Genomic DNA, 18,962 nt, shown 5'->3' with positions numbered 1-18,962 from the left:
CCTCTACAGTAGGTGCTTTATGTGCCGTGGAACCCTAGCCTCCTCTACAGTAGGCGCTTTATGTGTCGTGGAACCCTAGCCTCCTCTACACCAGGCAGTATATGTGCCATGGAACCCTAGCCTCCTCTACAGTAGGCGCTTTATGTGCCGTGGAACCCTAGCCTCCTCTACAGTAGGCGCTTTATGTGCCGTGGAACCCTAGCCTCCTCTACAGTAGGCGCTTTATGTGTCGTGGAACCCTAGCCTCCTCTACACCAGGCAGTATATGTGCCATGGAACCCTAGCCTCCTCTACAGTAGGCGCTTTATGTGCCGTGGAACCCTAGCCTCCTCTACAGTAGGCGCTTTATGTGCCGTGGAACCCTAGCCTCCTCTACAGTAGGCGCTTTATGTGCCATGGAACCCTAGCCTCCTCTACAGTAGGCGCTTTATGTGTCGTGGAACCCTAGCCTCCTCTACACCAGGAAGTATATGTGCCATGGAACCCTAGCCTCCTCTACAGTAGGCGCTTTATGTGCCGTGGAACCCTAGCCTCCTCTACAGTAGGTGCTTTATGTGCCGTGGAACCCTAGCCTCCTCTACACCAGGCAGTATATGTGCCGTGGAACCCTAGCCTCCTCTACAGTAGGCGCTTTTTATATGCCGTGGAACCCTAGCCTCCTCTACACCAGGCAGTATATGTGCCGTGGAACCCTAGCCTCCTCTACAGTAGGCGCTTTTTATATGCCGTGGAACCCTAGCTCCCTCAACACAAGGAACTATGTGCCACGGAACCCTAGCCTCCTTATTTCTAGGGGCTTAATGTGCCTGGTACCAGTCTATACCATGTATGCCTTGTAACAAGTGGCCTGGTATCACAGTCAAGTTTCTGTACATATTGATAACGCATGTGCATAATATTGGTTCTCAAAATTGCCAAGAGTATATTCTATTGCATTTTCATGTAAACTGATGATTATTTACAAACATGAAATGTACATGAATATGATGTACTGCACCATTTATCAACTACATCTTTGAAAAATGACAACAATCTCAATCTTTCTTAAGTATAATCTCTTCTTTCTATTTATTATGTATGAGGAACACTAGAGTTTCTAGGTTCACTATTGCCTCTTGATCTAAATCTGAACAAATATTCAAAATAACTAAATATATATCTTTGGGTACATAAGCACTTTCAGTTATATATCATCTGGGTTATATCACTGAACTAATCATTTACTGCTGAACATAAATAACTGATTTAATCTTAAATGTACATTCCAAATAATGTAACTAACAGTAATTTTGTAAAGGCTATAAAAAAAACAATGATACAACAATAACAAGAGGGCCATGATGGCCCTAAATCGCTCACCTGAGTAAAAGAGTTTAACCTTTGTAATCAATATAGCTTAATATTTGTTCTCAAAGAATATTGGCTGGTCACTTTTCATTAAGTTAAATGGATGTTGCACTAATTAGTACGCCATTCAATATCTCTGTACGGTTCCATCAATATGCAAATATGAAAATAAAAGAGACCAAACAAAATTATTTTAATACATTTGAGAGAAGTCTATGCAAGGGTGCTTCAGACCAAATTTGGTAAATATCCATCAAGAGGTTCACAAGAATAATCGTTTTTTACTCTATTTTTAGCTAAAAGGGGCCAAACAAAATTATGTGAACAAATTTAAGAGAGGTCCATGCAAGGACACTTCAAACCAAATTTGCTGAAGATCTATCAAGGGGTTCATGCGAAGAAAATGTTAAGTTTTTTTTTACTAATTTTAGCTCTGGTGGCCCTTAAAAGGGGCCAAACAAAATTATTTGAAAAGACCTGACAGAGGCCCATGCTAGGATGCTTCAGACTTGAAGATCCATCAAGCAGTTAATAAGATCAAGTTGTTTAAAGGTTTTTCTATTTTTTGCTCTGGTGACCCCTAAAAGGGGCCAAACAAAACCATTTGAACAAAGTTGAGAGAGGACCATGTAAGGATGCTACATATCAAGTATGGAGTCATTCTGACCTTTACTTTCAGAGGAAAAGATGTTTAAGTGACAAGACAATGTAAAAACAAATGACCCCTGAGCAAGGCCAATTTGACCCCGGGACAATAAGGTAACCACTAAGGTCCACTAGGTAACACTATATACCAAATATGAAAGCTCTAGGTCTTATATTTTGGAGAAGAGGATTTTTAAAGTTTTATTATATAAGACTATATAAAAATATTGAAAACCTAAGCCTATGAACACGGGGCGTGGCCAATTTTGACCCCAGGGCTAAAGTTTGAACAGACTTAATAGTGGTCTGATAAACAATGCTTCATACCAAATATCTAATGCCTTTGCCTTTTGGTTTCGGAGAAGAAGATTTTATAAGTTTTCATCATATACATATATAAGGAAACCCATGACCGCCCGGGTGGGGCCATTTTTTGACCCCAGGGTCAAAGATTGAACAATATTGGTACAAGTCAACTAGATGATATATCATGCCAAATATCTAAGCTCTTGTCACTACTTGATTTTACGTGTGTATCTATATATGTATATTTGTTATTAATTGTTGTATGTGGCCCATATTGAAAATTGGTATGTGTACTAAATATGTTATCCAGTTTAAATTAAGACGTTACTTGTCTTTGTGAGTTCGGAGAAGATTTTTTAAGTTTTCACTATAACACATATAGAGAAAACCCATCAGCCCCGGGGTGTGGCCAATTTCGACCCCAGGGCCATAATTTGAACAAACTTTGTAGAGGTCCACTAGACGATGAATCATGCCAAATATCTAAGCTCTAAGCCACGTAAGTTCAGAGGAGATGATTTTTGAAGTTTTCACTATACACATATAGAGAAAACCCATGACCCCCGAAGGGGGTGGGGCCAATTTTGACCCCAAGGCCATAATTTGAACAATCTTTGTAGAGGTCCACTAGACGATATATCATGTCAATTATCTAAGCTCTAGTCCAAGTAAGTTCAGAGGAGAAGATTTTTGAAGTTTTAACTATAAACATATAGAGAATACCCTAACCCCCCTGGGCGGGACCAATTTTGACCCCAAGGCCATAATTTGAACAATCTTTGTAGAGGTCCACTAGACGATGAATCAAGTCAAATATCTAAGCTCTAAGCAACGTAAGTTCAGAGGAGATTTTTGATTTTTTGATTTTTTTTAATATAAACATATAGAGAAAACCCATGACCACCCAGGGGCGGGGCCAATTTTGACCACAGGGCCATAATTTGAACAATCTTTGTAGAGGTCCACTAGACGATGAATCATGCCAAATATTTAAGCTCTAGTCCAAGTAAGTTAACCCTTTACTTCATAGATACGCAATTTTACTTATCTATCCATAGCTTCATAGATACGGATCTTAACGTTTTATCCATAGCTTCATAGATACGTAATCCTACGTATTCGTAATGTAGGGGCATTTATTTTCATACCTGATGCTTGTTTATGGGCTATAAATTCATATTCATGAAGTATAAACATCGATAAATACAATGCACTAAAAAAAACACTATGTTACTATTTAAAGAATTTCGGAAAATCGCAAAATAAGGTCACTGGTATCAAAGATGCGTAAAACGTTGACTGCGCAGGTTTGTGGGCATTCCTGTCTCGTTTTCCTCGTGGAAATTTACACAATACTGCAAGTTATAATTAACTACCAATAATACAACTATATTTTATTGATCACGCGCCTGACGTCACAGGTCATGGTTCGAAAACGTGTCAAAATGTCGGCCATGTTGGATAAACAAAAAATCATCTGGCTTGTATAAACAAAGGCCATAAATCATTATATGGGACATATGTGTCACTTCTGTTTCGCTAATCCGGTCATAAAAATGCGCATCTGCTTCTACAAATTGAAAGTAAGTACAAATGTGTTATAAAATAATGACTATCCCTATTGTTAAACTTTGACATGACCCAATTTAACATCGATCAGCTGTTGAAACACGTGTTTTCGAATACACAAGAATGCAATGTAGAGCTAATTTCTGCCCTTGTTAACTTCAGTTTAAAACAACATTCCTGAATGATGTCATTTATATTTCAGTGTTTGTCTGACGAATCGGAACATTCTGGCTTCAATTAAAATGAGTTTGAGACATTGAGTACGACGTCGAGAATTCAGACCTCGGCGTCACGCACACAAGGATACGAGAAATGAGGATTTTTAAAATCAAACCCAAATGACAATACATGGACATGCAATAAACGATATAAATTTAGTAAACAATAACATGCAGGCCTCATTTAGTAGTTGAATAATAACTTTATTTGTTCATTGTAGTGTTAAATAACCGAAAGTTATACGTACTGTGACAGTTGATCAACTTTTTTTTTCTTCTGTATCATATATATAAATATACCGTGCTTCTTTGTTGTGAACTATTTTTTAATTCTGTCCATCTTTGTTTCAATTCAGGTTGCATTAAATGAATTATAAAAATATGTTGTTTATATAATATTTCGTGTTATGTTTGATAAATAAAAGTGTAATAAAAATTAATTTTCATCAAATTTGACATATTTTTCTGTTTGTTTATGAATATCATGCGGAAATAATTTAGATAACAAAATAAAATTTATATGACTGGATTGGAAATTTAATTCTCTATAAACTTTACATTGATGACTTATTGATTAAACCAAAAGAAATACTAAGAAAATAGGTTTGTAATACATTAGGGTTAAAATTCCAATAATATCAATAATCTCCTATGAAGTAGGGGTACTGATAAGAACTGATAAGCCATGAACTGGCAGCCTGAAATGGCTTAGGTTTACATGAAGTAAAGGGTTAAGAGGAGAAGATTTTTGAAGTTTTAACTATAAACATATCAAGTATACCCATGACCCCCCGGGGCGGGGCCAATTTTGACCCCAAGGCCATAATTTGAACAATCTTTGTAGAGGTCCACTTGACGATGAATCAATCCAAATATCTAAGCTCTAGTCCAAGTAAGTTCAAAGGAGAAGATTTTTGAAGTTTTCACTATAAACATATAGAAAATACCCTAACCCCCCGGGGCGGGGCCAATTTTGACCCCAAGGCCATAATTTGAACAATCTTTGTAGAGGTCCACTAGACGATGAATCATGCCAAATATCTAAGCTCTAGTCCAAGTAAGTTAAGAGGAGAAGATTTTTGAAGTTTTCACTATAAACATATAGAGAATACCCTAACCCCCCGGGGCGGGGCCAATTTTGACCCCAAGACCATAATTTGAACACTCTTTGTAGAGGTCCACTAGACGATGAATCATGCCAAATATCTAAGCTCTAGTCCAAGTAAGTTCAAAGGAGAAGATTTTTGAAGTTTTCACTATAAACATATAGAAAATACCCTAACCCCCCGGGGCGGGGCCAATTTTGACCCCAAGGCCATAATTTGAACAATCTTTGTAGAGGTCCACTAGACGATGAATCATGCCAAATATCTAAGCTCTAGTCCAAGTAAGTTAAGAGGAGAAGATTTTTGAAGTTTTCACTATAAACATATAGAGAATACCCTAACCCCCCGGGGCGGGGCCAATTTTGACCCCAAGACCATAATTTGAACACTCTTTGTAGAGGTCCACTAGACGATGAATCATGCCAAATATCTAAGCTCTAGTCCAATTAAGTTCAAAGGAGAAGATTTTTGAAGTTTTCACTACAAACATATAGAGAAAACCCATGACCCCCCGGGGCGGAGCCAATTTTGACCCCAAGGCCATAATTTGAACAATCTTTGTAAAGGTCCACTAGACGATGAATCATGCCAAATATCTAAGCTCTAGTCCAAGTAAGTTCAGAGGAGAAGATTTTTGAAGTTTTAACTATAAACATATAGAGCATATCCATGACCCCCCGGGGCGGGGCCAATTTTGACCCCAGGGCCATAATTTGAACAAACTTTGTAGAGGTCCACTAGACGATGAATCATGACAAATATCTAAGCTCTAGGCCAAGTAAGTTCAGAGAAGAAGATTTTTGAAGTTTTCACTATAAACATATAGAGAAAACCCATGACCCCCCGGGGCGGGGCCAATTTTGACCCAAGGGCCATAATTTGAACAATCTTGGTAGAGGACCATTTGGTGATCCTACCTACCATATATCAACGGCCTAAGCCTTGTGGTTTGGGAGAAGAAGATTTTTAAAGTTTTTCCTTTCCATTGCCATGGCAACCAGAGTTCTGCATGGAATTCAATTCTTTGAACAATTTTCAAAGGGGACCACCCAAGGAACATTCCTGTGAAGTTTGGATGAAATTGGCTAAGCGGTTTATGAGGAGATGTCGTTTAAAGTAAAAGTTTACGGACGGACGACGGACGGACGGACGACGGACAAATTGTGATCACAAAAGCTCACCTTGTCACTATGTGACAGGTGAGCTAAAAACAGTAAAAATGTGACATTCAGTGGCAAATGCATTAAACTGATAACAGTAATAATTGATATCTGGATTAAAAAATATCTGATCTTCTTCAATTCGACAAATAAACTTCCCTATTGTTATATATTTCATCCATACAGTTTGAGTTTTGCCAATGTAAAAAGGTTGGTTCTGAATCTTGGATATGAGGTTTCAAATGACATCATTTATTGAAAAAGTAAGTAGATATGAGTTGCATGAAACATATTGAGGTGACCATGTCAGCCATCGTGGTTGTTGCTGCAGACAGTATTAGTGAGTATTGGTTCAGCAATAATGGTTGTTATTGCAGAAAGGTTGCGACTGTTTTCACCATCATGGTTGTTGTAGCAGAAACATATTTGTGGTAGTTGAGTCAATCATCATGGTTGTTGTTGCAAAATGGTATTGGTGGTGACTATGTCAGCCATCATGGTTGTTGTTCCAAAATGGTATTGGTGGTGACTGTGTCAGTCATCATGGTTGTTGCTGTAGAAAGGTATTAGTGGTGACTGTGTCAGCCATCATGGTTGTTGCTGTAGAAAGGTATCAGTGATGACTGTGTCAGCCACCATGGTTGTTGCTGTAGAAAGGTATTAGTGGTGACTGTGTCAGCCACCATGGTTGTTGCTGTAGAAAGGTATCAGTGGTGACTGTGTCAGCCACCATGGTTGTTGCTGTAGAAAGGTATTAGTGGTGACTGTGTCAGCCACCATGGTTGATGCTGTAGAAAGGTATTAGTGGTCACTGTGTCAGCCACCATGGTTGTTGCTGTAGAAAGGTATTAGTGGTGACTGTGTCAGCCATCATGGTTGTTGCTGTAGAAAGGTATTAGTGGTGACTGTGTCAGCCATCATGGTTGTTGCTGTAGAAAGGTATTAGTGGTGACTGTGTCAGCCACCATGTTTGTTGTAGCAGAAAGGTATTAGTGCTGACTGTGTCAGCCATCATGGTTGTTGCTGTAGAAAGGTATTAGTGGTGACTGTGTCAGCCACCATGTTTGTTGTAGCAGAAAGGTATTAGTGGTGACTGTGTCAGCCATCATGGTTGTTGCTGTAGAAAGGTATTAGTGGTGACTGTGTCAGCCACCATGTTTGTTGTAGCAGAAAGGTATTAGTGGTGACTGTGTCAGCCATCATGGTTGTTGCTGTAGAAAGGTATTAGTGGTGATTGTGTCAGCCACCATGGTTGTTGCTGTAGAAAGGTATTAGTGGTGACAATGTCAGCCACCATGTTTGTTTTAGCAGAAAGGTATTAGTGGTGACTATGTCAGCCATCATGGTTGTTGCTGTAGAAAGGTATCTGTGGTGACTGTGTCAGCCACCATGTTTGTTGTAGCAGAAAGGTATTAGTGGTGACTGTGTCAGCCATCATGGTTGTTGCTGTAGAAAGGTATCAGTGGTGACTGTGTCAGCCACCACGTTTGTTGTAGCAGAAAGGTATTAGTGGTGACTGTGTCAGCCATCATGGTTGTTGCAAAATGGTATAGGTGGTATCTTAGCAGTCATCATGGTTGTTAGTGCAGAAAGGTATTTGTTGTGACTGTTTCAGTCATCATGGTTGTTGTTGCATAAAGTATTGCCATCCTTCACCATTCCCAAAGCAACAGCTGCTTCAGATATCTGAAATAATCATCAAACAGTTGGTACTATGTTGTACATTTATTTAGAAAACATGTAAAGATCACAAGATAGTGACATAATACTTTGGCCCTTCAAAAAATATATAGATAGTTGTTTGCTGCAGTGTAAGATTGTAATATATTTCACCGAATAAGCACCAAAATTTAGATTTCACGAGTGGCGTAGCCACGAGTCAAATACTCACTCTTGGTGTTATCGGGGCTTTTATTACCATAGTGAGTGACAGAAATGTATTTTTCAGAAAAAAAGTACTATAAATTACATGCAGGGTAAGAGATACCTCTTTTTGAATCGTTTAATGTAAAAAGTTTAAATTGTCATAGAAATTAAATTCATGTTGTTTTTATAACTTAAAGGGCAATAACTTTGGACTCACTTCAGAAAAAACCTTGCATGAGCACCATAACACTATCTTCATATACCGGTATACACATTTCCTATAAATTTCATTAATTTCTGTCTTGTATTTATCCGGACGAACAGGCAGAAAAAAGACGAACAAAACAAAACTTATACCCCCCTGGTGGGGTATAATTGACTACAGTTGTTTTGATATAATATGTGATATATATCTTAATTAAACATGTAATTCTTTTCTTTATACAAGACGCATAAGAGACCTCTGTACCTCCGGGGCTGTATTCATAAAGAATCTTACTTAAACTGATCAAGTTAGCAGAAAATTGCATTTCTTTTCAAAATGCTTACAATGTTTTTACACCAAATATATGAAAAATAAGCCAGAACATGTTCTAAATAATAAATGCATGGGAATAATTTTAATGAAAGGTAGAGTATATTTGAAATATCTGTAATTGATAAAAATTAAAACATTTTATGAAATCAAAACTTTTCTCTTAAAGATGTTTTGTTGATATATATACATACAGCCCCTATTTTAAGATCAGCCTGAAAGTAACCTGTAATGTTCATAAGACTGATGCACCCTATATATAACCTTTTATAATACAGCTTTTAACATCATCCTGTCTAACATCAACCTTTATACTACATTCTAACCTGTAACAAGAACTGTGTGAACATGGAGTCTGCACCTGTCAAAGGTTACACCTGGGCTCATAAGATGTCTTACTTGTACACCATGCAATGTCTGGCCTATACCCTCATGTATATCTGATGCCTTACCTGTCGCAGGTACTCCTGGCACTCCTTCTTTGCCTGTGCCAGCAGGTCTGCCTGACCCTGCAGCACTCTTATGTTCCACGCAAAATTCTCTATTGCCTGAAACCATAACAAGATGATTGAGGGTATTTTAAATAAAGATCACATCATTCTGTTACTTTTTCCCACTGAAGAGACGAGAAAGTACCGTAGGCTTATTGATGTGATGTATAACAGAAATGATGTTGATAATAAAATGACCATCTTGTGCTGAAATGTTCATAAAAATAGTTGGTTTTAAAACTTCTGTATGCTTTAATGCCATACTGTATATCCACCTTTTAACTAACAGTCATTTTAAACTCACACGGAAAGTATGTATTGTTAACAAATAATAAACATGTATGTTTTGCTATCACTTTCAATTCCATGCATGTCTTTTGGTAGCAATGTCTTAAGGATATATTCAACTTAATGTTATAATTATAGTTAGAACATTTAAAATATTTTGGGTTTGGTGGAGCGAGCAAGCCCTTCTTCTTTTTAAGACTTCATATAATATGTTCTTTAGTCTTAGAATAAGGCATGTTTTCAATTGGTAGGGAACAAATTGTGATGTCATGTCTGTTAAATTGTAATATTGAAATTCTTAACGATTAAGCATGGCACCTCCTGGAAGCACATTGGTGAATTGCCTTGAAATGTAGGTTATAATCTAGGGCAGTTATGAGCATGGGAGTGTATGATATCCATACCTTGGAAAGTTTCTTGCCCTTAAGTCCAGCCTGCACGCTGACTGTCTCCAGTTCCTCGTGCCACTCAAGACCTGCTCGCTGGCTCTGCAGCAACTATAAACACGCAAACAACGCATACTAGTTAGCTCTTTTGTTTATTGACACATGCTAATATATCAATGTTATCTTCAGATGTACATAATGGATAATTTATCAATTCTGGTTTACTCTCTGGAAAGAGCTATTAAAGAATGTACAACAGGTTCACTTACTCTTTCATAAACACCATCTGCACTGTCTATCAAACTCTTACAATCTGCCACCAACTGCAAGAAAAAGAAAGTCATCACCTTTACTTAAAGTAATTCAACTCCATCAAAACAATATGTTCTTTAGAATGGTATACCTTTGACAGGTCCTTTTTTCACAAATGCCCAATTTCGCAAGGTTTAATATTTGCAATGCCATTTTTCAATCAATAGCAAACGTCATTTCTAAATTAAAAACATAAATAATGAATTTGAAACCCTTTATAAATTAAACCATAGCAAAATTTAACGAATGAAATAGAGCTAATACCCAGGAGCGAATACGCCCACAAGCTGCCTTGACACAGGAGTGGTATACTATTTCTTTGTAAAAGGGGCAATAAAACATTGGTGGATTGTAAACAGAGTCAAACTTAACCTGTTTTTTGTTTATAGTTTTATACATGTGTACCTAATAAAAACTGGAGTCCATTGTATCTGTCATGATTTTTCATCTGGACACCAACTTTTGGCAAATTGTAAGTAGAAAAGGAGCCATTAACAGTAAAAGTTTGGTAATTTGTGAACAAACCAAATCTGACCACTATTATATGATGTTAAACTGGATAACAAAAATCACTTAAATCTGCAACCTTTAAATGATTTAATGTCTGGACAGATATTTTTGATAGTCTACAGTAACTTGTATTTTATCATAAACATCATGTAGATATGTTAAAGCTGCACTCTCACAGATCAAACGTTTTGACAACTTTTTAATTTGTCTTGGAACGAGCCAATTTTTTCGAAAATCCATGGAAACCAGTTATGTAAGACTGCTAACAAAAAATTAGAGCGCAGATTTTCATATTTAAGTTAAAAAATGGACGTTTTATGCATTTTTCTTAAACCGTTAGTAACAGTATATGCTATAAAACATTAATTTTTGAACAGAAATATGAAAATCTGCGATCTGATCTTTTATCAGCAATCTTATATCATTGGTTTGCAGATAATTACGCAAAATATTTCTCTTTTTAAGACAAAAAATAAAAAAGTTTTAAAAACGGTTAATCTGTGAGAGTGCAGCTTTAAAACCATAACCTAATCTAGTCATTTAACTAGATTCTAGAAAAATAATCTCTTTATGGTAAAACAATGTGCCGTATTTCCCCGACTATAAGGCGATCTGCTTATAAGACGACCCCCTAACTTTGCCCATGAAATCTGGTGTTTTTGTCTAGACTTGTTTATAAGACGGGGTCTATTTTTAAAGGAAATCCAGCACTTGAATTTTTCCAAGTCTGTGTTAATGTTAAAGCTAAGCAGTCAATTATCAACTAAATTTGTTAAGGGTTTATTTAAAGTATCATTTTTTCTTACAGCCAAATGTTCATTCATATTTGTAGTAAACTCAAATATATTGGCCATAATTTGAAGGTTCTCAGACGAGGATTATTGATTATTATTTTCCAATCATATGGTATGTTCTAACCAGCCTAGTTGCAATCTTGGTAGTAAAATGAGATCATACGGTTAAGACTGACCTATTTAAACTACAAACTATTGCCATGCACCTTTGATCTTTCCACAACTCGTGCTGTGACATCTCAAATTTTACCGCAACTGACGAACACGACACAGTCCATTACATGTGTTAATAAGTTGAATTTTCGCAGTTGTTTGTTTGGATTGCAGTGAATGAAGGGACTTAAATTAGGAGAAATAAATAACCATGATGATTGCGGTTGAATTAATGTAATGATTAATGAAATATGTATTGAGACCTGCCAGTTAGTCTGATGGGTGTGATCGTGTCACTTTTATTGGGGCGTCATCAACAGACAATAAATCAATCGAATACTGTATGTTGAATATTCCTGATTCTGACGCTATTCTTTCTGAGTTTCTTAAAGCCTGGCTTATAAGACAGGCCCCCTACTTTAAGGTTAAAAATAGGTACTCAATTTCCCCGTCTTATAGTCGCGGAAATACGGTACTATCATATACGTTTTCAATTTAAATTAAGACAGTTTAAAGGATCCTAAGATTCATCAAATACAGTCATATCCATAGTGTACTCATATTATCAAAGGAAATTATCGAAGGACATAAGCCATAATCCTCGTGTACTCACATTATCAAAGGACATTAGAGCTTTCTTGAGGATGTCTGGCAGGTTACCCTCTGCATCTAACACTGGATACTGAAAGCAGGAAAAACGTTTATTGTATTATTATTATTTTAAATAACCGCCTGATATATTGAGTCAAAAACACCATTACTAACACAGCTTAATAAGTTGCTTCATTAATTTTAAATGAGACTCCTGGGCAAACATGTGCAATTTAATATTTATTTGGAAACAGCTGTACAATTTACATCCATGTCCACTCTTGGAAGTCAGGATACACATATCAAAAAACAAAAACATCTTTCAAGCCCAAAGCAATTAGCATAATTATCATAAATTAATACTGACTACACATGTTAGTCAAACGCTGTATATTTCTGTACCTCTCCTTGCATGTAGAGGTTTAGCACTCCCTGCTCAGATGAGCTGGAGACTCGTGTGTTGAGGAGGCGGATGCACTGTTTCAGGTTGGCAATGGGAGATAGACCACACATTTCCTTGAAGTCTGCCAAGGCCGTCTGTACATTGTCTCTCAGGTCCGTGCCATCTCTCAGGGGCTGGATGGCAATCTGGGATACACGAGTACAGGCAGTCTCACTCAATGTTTTGTTTGGATAACAGTAGATGGACTGTTTACATTAAGAAGATGTAATGATAGAAGCAAATAAGACTACAGTCATGTACATTAATTGCAGTACACATGTCTGAAAGTGAGCAGATGTAAAGAAGAGACTATTAATTTCTTAATGGTATGGTCATTTTTGTTAAAATCTTGTTTTTTTCATGAGTGTACTTTTTCTCTTGGAAAAAACATTGTCTAATGTCAACTGACGTTACGACAATACTCTCCCACAAGGACTTTTTTGTGTTTTGATTTCCATAAAGACTCTAATTAAATGACAACTTATACAATTTTGATTGCTGACAAAATGAGCCACGCCTAACTGAATATCTTCTGCTTTTTTGTAGAACAGAAAAACCTTAAACAAACCTTGAATGTTTCATCAATACTTTTTACGCCAACTGCTTTCATGCTTGCATAGTCTCGTTTTCTTTTGGTCTTCTTCACAGACATCCCCCTTTTATGTGCCTTCTACAGTGAAATTATGGAGAAACATTTTATTTACACTTGCGTAGACACATTATGGTTAAGAGAAATACATAATTTTCACATGGGCAGCTCAGAATAAAAATATAATGAGAAAACTCATCCTTTCTTTCAGCAGGTACTTTGACATACTTCTATTAATAAATTCTTGTCATGGAAATTGTCCTAAATTGTTTTCACATATATACTGTAGATAAATGTAGACATCCTTAAGCAGTGCACACATTGACATATTACTGTAAAAGTAATGTAAAAGGATTAAGTTTCCCCCTTAGCTTACCCCGCCCCCTCTCTTGTTGGTGATGGCAACATGGATGAAGAGACAGCAGTTTTCTATTGGTTCCCCTGTGTTTGACAGCAGGCGGATGTGCCGATAACCTGCACATAGGCAAACATATTTGTCTATGGGATTGTCAAATACTTGAACATTTGTATAAACATAAAATTGTGGCTACTATATCTGTATAGGTTTAGGCCAAATGTAGTTATTGACACATCATGACAGTTAAATCTATTTCAGTGAAAGAGTAAGCTTTTTGTTTCCAAATCGAAGCTTTCAACATGGAGCCAAAAACCACTTCTAGCAATAAACACTATCATAAATCAGCTTACCTGTCTGCATGCATTCAAATGGTATGGTGTACTGTCCGATGAACTCATCACCAATATAGTCATCATCCAGCACAGAGAAACGAACTAAGGCAAGCTCAGGCAAGTTGATCTGGAACTCAAAACTCTCATCAAACACCGGATTGTAGCCTGAAATAGCAAACATCAGTATTTAATCTTCTGATATGAAACACCAGGTAATCAGCAATATCAATTATCAAGATGTAATCTGTAAAGTCATACAAGGGTTGTAACCGCTTTAATATGTGCTTAAAAGGCAAGCCAGCTGAGTAATTCTTCTAAAAGGCTTCTAGCAACTGAGCAAAAAAAATACATAGCGTAAAATCTTTATAGCTTTACATCAGATTAAATACAGAGGCACATCATAAATCACATTGTGCAAGTGATGCACACCATCTGCTCATTACTAAAATATTAAAGAGCAAGATTCAAGAAATACCGCTGGAGTAGAGTCCAGACATGACACATCTTTCTCAATACTTCAAACAATTTATTATTTGAGATAGATGGCAGTATCGTCTTAAATTATTTTTGTTTCTCTTCAGCAAAAAATATTCTAAGAAAAGCTTTATATCAAACTCAAGTAAAGATAACAAATGAATCAGACCTCAAGAAACTTAGCCTTCTAAATTGAAATCATGTTCTATAGGTGAAAGTTATCCATTGAAAAGCTTAATCCAGAGCTCTCAACAGAACAGACAGAGTTGAGAAAATTAGAATTCTCTTAAGACTAATTGCACAAAATGTTTAGTTTAAACATATTTATTTTACAACGATTATGAAACAAGTTATTACAACATTATATTAATCACTCTCGTTGGCACGATTTTACGCGAGAGTGTGGTCTTGTGTTGTGGGGGAAACCGGAGAACCCAGAGAAAACCCACTTGTCCGGCTTGGTGACCACAAACCAAACTCACATGCGCCCAAGCCGGGAATCGAACCCGGGTCTCCTAGGTGAGAAGCGAGTGCGCTAACCACTGCGCTAACCGGACAAAATGTATGTGACATTAAGATGGAAATTGAGCTAATTTCGAGGAATACCATGAGAGTCAGAGAAAAATCCAAGGAATGTATCAGATCCCAAAGGAAAGCAAGCATAAGATAGATGGTATTAATGTTAACAAAACAAGCTTCAATTCTAAGATGACATTAGAGTTAACAATGCACGCATCAGATCGAATATGACATGAGTGTTAACAATGCAAGCATCAGTTTGCTGATGACATGAGTGTTAACAATGCAAGCATCAGATTACTGATGACATGAGTGTTAACAATGCAAGCATCAGATCGAATATGACATAAGCGTTAGCATAGCAACCAAGCAAGCATCAGATTGGGTACTACAGTTCAATAGTTTTTAAATACTCAATACTCCATTAAAACTAGTGTTGATTTTCAATGAATCAATATTTAAAAAAAAAGGAAACTAGAGCTGGCATAGAGAACAATGCCCCAATTGGGCATGGATAGCAATTATTGGAGTGCAAGAAATGTTTGTAAATCTTCCCTTATGGCAGTAAATTAATCATTTCACATTCAATATCTGTTGAGTAATTTAAGGTTATGACTAACTGCATGACCAGGCATATTATAGCTATCCATTGAACAAGCTTTTTGCGTTCAAAGTGTCCATGATCTTTGACCTCCAAATCAATGGGGGTCACCTGCAGGTCATGACCAAGTTTCTCTAGTTCTCAAACAGACAAGCTTTTTGAGTTCAAGGTCACCTCAACAATAACATACTAACCTTGAAACGGGCTACACATGGTCTACCGACCACCCAACCGATAGACTGACATGTAGCAATAAACCCATGCTTTCTCAAAGTGGGTTTAATAACCAAAGACAATGGCTAATCTTTTGTCCCAATCAGCATGTTTAGTGCGTTAAAGCGATCAGACTCACCATTATGTGGGACGGTTTTGGTCCTCTCCTCTGCACAGTCTGCTGGAATACCGAATATCTCTATGGTGATGTATGGGTCAGTCACGTCACCACGAGCACCAGAACCTTTTGGCTTCGGGAAGTATTGACCACTTATAATCTATAATAAAGTGATACATCTGTACTACAATATTTTTTTATTTCAGTGTACAAAGTTCCCTAGAAATAAATCTAATCAGTTTTGTCTCAAACAAAGTCTTATGATCAATTACAGATGTTTTTCCCTGGATTATCGAAAAAAAGAGAGAAAAAAAATCTATATGTATTTAGCTTCATGTTGTTTCCATCCAGATTATAAGATCAGCTTACATCAGATGTCAGTGTTCTCTTGTTCATATCTCAGAGAGGAAGCAAGACCAAATAAGTTTGATAAGGTCAGAGAACGCAAACAGGCAATTAGTACACAGACAATACTAACTAATGAATCACCTTCAGTTCAGCTTTATATCTGTTTTGCATTGTATTAATAATTCTTTGTTTTACCAAACCTTATCACAACTTTAATTGCACTTTTAAGTGCACTCATCTGCCTGTGTTTCAGCATCAAATCTGTCATAAACAGAACACCTTACTTTTGCCCATAAAATATATTCTCATACCGTATTATATCATGCATAGGACGCACTTTTTTACCCCCAATTCTCTTCTTAAAAATTGCCTTCGTCTTTTCTATGCTATTAGAATTTCATCTGTTTTTTTCCAAGTCCATTTCAGGTTGAAAATATCGGACCGGGGAAGAACGCCGTAATAGTAAGTATATGTACTGCGTCACCGAAGAGAACAACTGACATCTATAGGTAAAATCACGCAAGTTAACACACTCAGAAATATATTGAATGTTTACTTTAAAATTATTTATTGAGAAATAAATTTAAAAAAACACGTGTGTTTACTTTTTTATAAAAGGGACGCTACTCACAAAAACTCGATGTGAGTCAGCACTTTAACTGGATTGAGTTATAACGGCAACGGAAAATCGGGAAAGGAGGTCAATATCAATTAATCGTTGTTCATGATTTTAATGTTTTGATATTTTACAAAACATTTTGTTGTATGTTACTGTTTTAAAAAATTAATAAAGGAATGTGCATAACGCAAAGTAGCATTATTGTCACTATCAAATCTTTTCAAATGTGCGAAGGTGTGAAAAACACACGCTGTCTGTCATTAGAAAAACATCAATAGAACAAACTATTGAGATGGTCATACCGTATGGTTGTTTGTTCGCACTTAATCCGACGTGCCTTCCACTGGCAAGGCTAATTACCGACACGCATTAATTATACTGACATGCTTTAATCCGCGCAGCGACAAGCCTTATCAAAACAATCATCAGTTTTGACAATACACAGTTTTGTTGCGATTGCAACGGTTGCAATGGTTGACTTTCATTCAGAAGGCATGTTGAGACTATTACAATGGTTGCAACGGTTGACTGTTAGTCGGGACTATTACGGCATTTGTATAAGTCTTATAATATGCGTGAATGTGCTCAAAATGTCAAGACATATATCATTGTTGTGTATGCTTAATTACCAAAATACGACGATAATTATCGAAATACACAAGACAGTTATCGAAATATGCCTTATATATAATTTTTTGTTTGTTTTTTACTATAATATATGTTATAAATACTTTACCAACCTCAATTTTTCGGCTCCGATTTTGACATTTTTCCGCTGCTTCCTATCTTATATATTAAGGGTTTTTACCCATTTTTTTGCCTGCGTCCTATCTATGCTAGGGTCCTATACATGATATAATATGGTATGGTGTTGTTAAAAAAGTTTTCACCTCTCTCTTAAGAAAAAGAAACAAAACTTATTGTAGAAAGTATTTGATATTTATGATGCAATCAAGTGAATTTAAAAAAACAACACAAGTGCTTTTAAACATCGAACCACACACAATTATTCTGAAAATTTGTCAGAGCAAATGCAAAGAATAGTCTTATCATGATAAAATTCCAAACTGAGAATCAATCCACTAGCTGCCTGTGTCATACTACCAACCTTTATATGAAGAATCTGTGGCGATACACCAGGAATGACATCCTTAGTGTTTGCGCTAAAGTAGGCTATCTCTTCCCGCATGATAGCAGGTTTAAGCACAAAGCCACAGTTGCCATTTTTATGAAACCAGCCATTGTACAGGTCTATCATCAGGCCGGGTGTCTGGTAGTTCAATGCAACTGAAATAGGGAGTCATTCTCTTGAATGGCAACTTCTTTCTTAACAATGCCATGTTAAACTATTTAAACAAATTCTTTAACAGGAGATTAACTTTACAAATAAACATTCTTCATTCTAAACAAAAAATGACAATTTACATTTGGTGGTATTACACTGAACAAAACTCAGTAATAAAACATCTGCTGAAAATTCCCATAAAACGCTATGGAACTGTTTTAATAACATTACAACATAACCATGTAGCTAAATAAAAAATAATTTACAAATTATTGCCATCACTTTTTATTTAATTTTTCAAACTGATAGAGCAGTTATCAAAATAAGCTTACAATTCTGTAGCAGACAAAAGTTTGAAGAGTTTTCTCAAAATCTGAACTAGACATAGCACATAAGAAAGTATTACAGCCATAATGCAATGTCTTATTGGTTTTAACAATTTCTTAAGTCAAGTTAAAAACAAGAGGCACATCAGTGCCTGTGCTCCACTGGCCAAAAGGTTCAAGCAAAGACCACCTAACGAACATTTTCGTCAAGTTTCATAGAAATACAATCATCAATTTTTGAGGAGAAGTTATTTAAAAAAAATTTTTACTTTAATAGCTCTGGCTGCCATGTTGTGCAGTGGACCGAAATGAACCCAAGGAACATTTCTGTCAAGTTTCATCAAAATCTGATCATCGGTTAACATTTAATCTGAATAGATTATGAAGCAAATATCTAACCTGAACAAGAACTGACGAGATAGAATCGACTTGGTGTTTCACTTACACTTTTCGGCCATTTA

The 18,962-nt window shown here is 36.5% G+C and overlaps 1 protein-coding gene across 1 annotated transcript in view; it reads right to left on the bottom strand.

Annotated features, from left to right (window-relative positions):
* Positions 1-1,037: 1,037 nt before the first annotated feature.
* The window catches only part of LOC128232384 (inactive phospholipase C-like protein 2), a 98,111-nt gene continuing 80,186 nt past the window's right edge, over positions 1,038-18,962 (bottom strand). Inside the window, exons 16-26 of the mRNA XM_052945899.1 lie at positions 17,999-18,177; positions 15,945-16,083; positions 14,017-14,163; positions 13,685-13,782; positions 13,288-13,389; positions 12,680-12,865; positions 12,300-12,368; positions 10,187-10,240; positions 9,936-10,028; positions 9,205-9,300; positions 1,038-8,037 (exon numbers count right to left, since the gene is read on the bottom strand). Coding sequence (XP_052801859.1) covers positions 7,963-8,037; positions 9,205-9,300; positions 9,936-10,028; positions 10,187-10,240; positions 12,300-12,368; positions 12,680-12,865; positions 13,288-13,389; positions 13,685-13,782; positions 14,017-14,163; positions 15,945-16,083; positions 17,999-18,177 — 1,238 coding nt within the window. The 3' untranslated portion in view covers positions 1,038-7,962. The remainder of the gene's footprint in view (positions 8,038-9,204; positions 9,301-9,935; positions 10,029-10,186; positions 10,241-12,299; positions 12,369-12,679; positions 12,866-13,287; positions 13,390-13,684; positions 13,783-14,016; positions 14,164-15,944; positions 16,084-17,998; positions 18,178-18,962) is intronic.

This window comes from Mya arenaria, chromosome 4, assembly GCF_026914265.1.
Source record: "Mya arenaria isolate MELC-2E11 chromosome 4, ASM2691426v1".
Classification (NCBI taxonomy): Eukaryota; Metazoa; Mollusca; class Bivalvia; order Myida; family Myidae; genus Mya; species Mya arenaria.
The sequence above is the reverse complement of the archived record's forward strand: the minus strand, read 5'-3'. Positions and strand labels throughout refer to the sequence as shown.